This window comes from Halichoerus grypus, chromosome 8 (assembly GCF_964656455.1).
Source record: "Halichoerus grypus chromosome 8, mHalGry1.hap1.1, whole genome shotgun sequence".
NCBI classification, from domain to species: Eukaryota; Metazoa; Chordata; class Mammalia; order Carnivora; family Phocidae; genus Halichoerus; species Halichoerus grypus.
This window is the reverse complement of record NC_135719.1, coordinates 113,237,704-113,242,609: the sequence shown is the minus strand read 5'-3', so window position 1 is coordinate 113,242,609 and position 4,906 is coordinate 113,237,704. Positions and strand designations below refer to the sequence as shown.

Genomic DNA, 4,906 nt, shown 5'->3' with positions numbered 1-4,906 from the left:
AGCTCAAGGAGGGAAGTTCAGCTTAAGTGATTTAAAGATCAGTGTCCAATTTTATAATATATAACCCATTTCACTAGGAAAAAAGCTTAGAGACTCTGGATAACATTACTTTTTTAGTACAGGACAGTGGGTTTTTTTGTTTGTTTGTTTGTTTGTTTTTTGGTGTGTATGTGCCTGCATGTACCTACACACTTTGTGAGGACAAATTAAATCCTAAGAATATTTGATAGTTTTAATTGAGGCCATTACAGGACAGTGAAGCTCTAGGTGACTTATTTCATGTGTTAATACAGAGATCAGACTTTAAAAATGCTAGTCATTTCTCTGCATCCTTCTACTTCACTTCAGTATGTCACATGATTACATCCTTTCCTTCATCTAAGTATCCCTTTTGTGGAAAAATGTGTTGATTAAAACCTGCTTCTGCATCAAGAAGATGTTAGTTTAGTTATTAAAACCTCTCCTATCTTTTGTTTTATTTTAATATGAGTTCAGTCTTAAACATAGTATATACTCACTCTAGCATGATCATGGGTGCCTATTGCTTTTGTTTGGGAGGGGTCTTGAAAGGAGATGGGAAACTTTTGTAATTGCAGAGCCCGTGTCAGAATAGACTTGCATTTTTATAAAATAGGACTCATGACTTAGTCCCAGAGTTTGGCTTCTTAAATTGTTCCTGAAAGCCATCGACACTTCATAAAAGTGAGTGTCAGGTGGACAAGTCATAGTAACCTGCGCTTGGGGATGTGTGGAGTTGCCTCATAGGGGATGCTTATGTTGCCAGTTTCTAGGTTTAAATATATCATACACACACGTATATACATACATACAATTTTTTGAGCAGGTGGTTATGGATCTACCATGGACCATTTAAAAAATATACCAGGAGACATCAGAGAAAGCAAAAGATAAGACTCTCCTGAGACTATTTGCACAAGGGCTCCTGCTTACCTGGTGAAGAGTATCTTTTTTTTTTTTTTTTAAGGAATGAGAGCAGCTCACTTAATTAAGAAAGGTTGCTCACCAGGTTTTTATTGTTGGCTTCTTCACACCGAACCCATCTGCTCCATCCTGCGCCTTTAGAAACAGCAAGTTCCCAAGATATAGAGAAACCTACCAGGGCAGTCTCTTAAATAAGTAAATAAACAGCATATATGTTTTGTTTTGTTTGTTTTTTTTTAAAAACCTTTAAAGCAAAATTTATAGTTATATAACAGCGTCCTTTCGACGTGAAATACCCACGGGAGATTTAGGGCAGGCGCTCAGCATGCAGTTCGGGTTCCGGAGGCATCTTTGCAGCAGAATTCTTGGAAAAAAGCAAAGCAAGGAGAACGTAGCGCTGGGTTGGGCCTCACCGCGGACCCCTGTGATAGCGGCCCTAGGGCGCCAGTGGAGCCAGGCCGGCCGCGGGGCGGAAATGGGCAACCCGAGCCCGCGGGTCCCTGGCCACCCGGTTTCGCAAGCAGTGGGTTTGCTTGGTTTCTCATCCTATTTCATTTTGTCTTGTTTTTACACTGGATTCTGTTTCTGAGCGTGCTGGATGAGCAGTTCAGATGTCGCACTCGCTGTCGCTGGACGTGATGGAGATGGCCGAAGTGGCTGCCTTGCTGGATAGGCTGGCGGCCGGGCTGGCGGCGGCGCCCAGCACCTCGGGCGTGCTCTCTTCCTCAGCCCTTAGAGCCCGTCCGGAGCCCTGCGACATGACCTGCTGCTGGAGTCTACGGGAAGGAAAGGGATAATAGTCACAGAGCGTAACTTAGCCGCCCATTGCGCCCCCCACCCCCACCCCGTCTGCATCCGTTAAGCTCAGCGGCCAGCGGATCTTCCACAGACCCGGGCAGTTAAAGTGGGAAAAGTGAGGCCACAGAGGCCAGGGCCGGAGTCCGCGGCCGCCTCTCCAAGTAGCCCTGCAGTTGTCTCATCCTTCTTCTGAATCCTTTCTCGGCTCCCCATCCGAGACGCTAGGCTCACAGGGTCATTCGCGATTGTTGGCCGCCTTTGGGAGATTTACAATACTGTCAAGATAAATGAGGTGTGGGTGACAAGGACGTATCAAGCTCCTGGATAGGGAACCCCATTCCTAGTGTGCATCTTTTCTGGGCGCACGCTCGTGTTAGTGCCCTCAAGGCCGGGTCAGAGCAAAGCTAAAAGCAAAAAGGGCTGCCTGAGGATTACACGGAACGTTTGGGCCTGGGGGATGAGGCGGGGTTTCTTGGCCAAAATGTTTGCCTAATTTAGATCCACACGCTGCGGACCGAAAAGCCTCAGCTGACTAGTTTGCTGATTTGAGGCAGGGTTGTCCACGCGTGAAAAGAGGAGAACTCGACTTCCATCCAGAAGTCCATTGAAAACTCTTTTCAAAGCATTAGAGAAGAATTTACCTGGGCTTTTAAAAAGGCAACACTAATGCCACATTGCTAATAAGCGAGGCTTCACTTAATAATAGGAGCCTGGGCCCAGGCTGACAAGAATTAGCTTTGGGCCTTGGGGTCCCTAATTATTGCTGGGATTTTAATTTTTATATCTTTCCCCTTCCCAATGCAGCCTTGGTTTGGCGACTGGAACTAGCTGGTGGAGCGACCCCCAGGCGCTGAGAACGAGAGAAAGAGTATGGGGAACCTAGAGCCCGGAAGGAAACCGCCCCCCTCCTCCCCTCCCAGGATCCCAGAACACGGTGGGCTCATAACTGAAGACAGACTGAGCTCTCAGGTCCTGCGGATCCAAGTCGCCGGGCCCTGGGTAAGGGCGCCCGGGGTGCCTTCGCCTGCCCTACCCGGGAGAGCGCAAGGCGCGTAGGCCTCTAGGTACTGACCTGTTCTTGGCAGCAGCCGCCCGGTCCCTTTGTCGGCGGTTTTTGAACCAGTTGCCCACCTGCGTAGGGGTCAGTCCGGTTGCCTGGGCGAGCTCACGCTTTTTGCTGGGGTTGGGGTATGGGTCCTGCAGGTACCATTCCCGTAGCAGATGCCGCGTGCGCTCCTTGAAACAGTGTGTCTTCTGTTCGCCGTCCCAAATGGTGCGCGGCAGCGGGAACTTCTTCCTCACACGGTACTTGTCCACCGGCCCCAGGGGCCGTCCACGCAGCTTCTCAGCCTCCTGGTAATGCGCTTCGAGCCACAGCGCCTGCAGCTTGGCGTGCGACTCCTTAGTGAACTTGTGGTTTTCCAGGATATGGTAGAGCTCGCGGTAGTTGCCACCGTGAAAGGCCACGATGGCTCTCGCGCGCAGCACCGATTCATTCTTGTTGAGGGCCTCGCAGGCCGCAGGGGCCACGGGCAGCGACCAGAGGAAGCGACCCAGGCGCTCTACGTCGCCGCTCTCCTCCAGAGTCTCGCATACCCCGGCCACTTGCTGGGGACTGAAATTCAAGATGGGCAGCTGGAACATCGAGGCAGCGCCAACTGCAATGGGGGCGCTGAGCACGGAGCCGGACACACAGCAGATGCCCGCGGGCCTGGCCGGGTGCGCCAGGCTCTCCTCCGTGTAGCGGCTTAGAGCAGCCGGGACGCACAGCCCGGGCAGCTGCGGCGGCGCAACGGCTGGGAACGAGAGAGCGGGAGGGATTGGAGGAGGTGCGGGCCCCGCCGCCCAGGTTCGGCTCGGCTTCGTTAGGGCACGCAGGCCGGCGAACTGGCGCCGCTACTGGAATGGGCGGATTGGCGGCGCGGGCGCCATGGAGACCCCCTGTCAGTCACCCGCCCGCTCTGCCAATCAAGACTGCGACCAGTGCGCCCGGGTCCTTTCAGCACCTCCCCGCTCTCGACAGCGCCCGCCGTTCACCCGGGGACTTTTCCTCAGTATTTTGCAGAATGTGGAAGAGGAAAAGACGGGAGAGTGCCTAGGAGAAAAAGGCAAGAACAGCAGCGTTTCAACACCCTCCTCCAGCCTTGTTCCTCCACCCCCAGCCCCCCAACCCCCCCCCCCCAACTCCCCGCCAAAAGAGGCAGTAGTGCTACAGGAATCCACTTTGGAGTGATGCGCTGCCTGGGTCAAGAGGTCTCCAGAGGACAATGAGGACTGGGGCAAATCGAAATCCTCGGAGAATTCGCCAGATTTAATTGTAACGAAACAGAAAACTTTGGCGGGAGCGCAGGAATGGGGAGGGAGGGAAGTAGATCACCTCATTTTTTCCTCAGCACCCATCCCTGCACACCTTTCCCCCTTTTCCAGCTGCCAAAGCAGCCGAGTGGGAAGCGAATCTGAAGCAGAAGGAACAGGACCAGGGATCTGTTAAGAGGTCAGTTTGGGCTATCCCCAACACCTTCAAAAGCCTCCTGAAATCATTTTAAATACGGTCTAGAACAAATCTCACACCTGATAACACAGGTGTTGACCATGAAGTTAAACACTCAGGAAAAGGGGCGTTGTACTCCCCAAAAGTTTATACTTTTCAGTCTCCCCCCCACCCCCCAGTTTAATGGACTTGAACAAATGTGCAGCATAGCCACATCTAGAGTGAGAAGTCACTGGTAGGTCAGGACAGCAACTTAAAAGCTTATTTCAAAGATCTTTTAAAAATATTGATTTGCTCTTCTTGCAGGCTGCTTTTGCCCTACTCTGTGTTAGAACATGTAACTTGCACCGGGGATAGAAACTCTAACCTTGGCCTTTTTGTCCCAAAGAAACTCTGTACAAGTAAAATAGAGAAGGGGGAACCACAGCAATGGGAAGAGGGACAGAAAGCGCTTTCTAAGCCGCTGAGCACTGACCCCTCCTGCAGAGAGGAAGGGCCTTCTTGGCAGCTCTGTCTTAGGGCCAGCAGATTGAATTGGCAACTTTTATTGATTCCCAATTGACATCCACATCATACCATTTTCTGTGGTCTCTATCAAAAGAAACCATGATCTCACCTGGGCCTTATCAAAGGGGCTTGTTTAGTTTGAAGAAAATAATTGGGAAAGGGGCATCC

General features: G+C 51.4%; 1 protein-coding gene across 1 annotated transcript; it reads right to left on the bottom strand.

Moving 5' to 3' along the window:
- Positions 1–1,549: 1,549 nt before the first annotated feature.
- SIX6 (SIX homeobox 6) lies at positions 1,550–3,462 on the bottom strand. The gene is made up of 2 exons (XM_036097905.2): positions 2,813–3,462; positions 1,550–1,718 (listed from the first exon to the last, which is right to left on the bottom strand). The coding sequence occupies exons 1-2, from the start codon at positions 3,382–3,384 to the stop codon at positions 1,550–1,552; spliced, it is 741 nt and encodes a 246-aa protein (XP_035953798.1). The 5' UTR covers positions 3,385–3,462.
- Positions 3,463–4,906: the final 1,444 nt, after the last annotated feature.

What these genes read in the sequence shown, in the direction of transcription:
- SIX6 (XM_036097905.2), bottom strand. Translation starts at nt 3,384, where the DNA reads ATGTTCCAGCTGCCCATCTTGAATTTCAGTCCCCAGCAAGTGGCCGGG. An exon ending in GCGGCTGCTGCCAAGAACAG is followed by an intron (nt 1,719 to 2,812) that starts GTCAGTACCTAG and finishes TCCTTCCCGTAG; the next exon opens with ACTCCAGCAGCAGGTCATGT.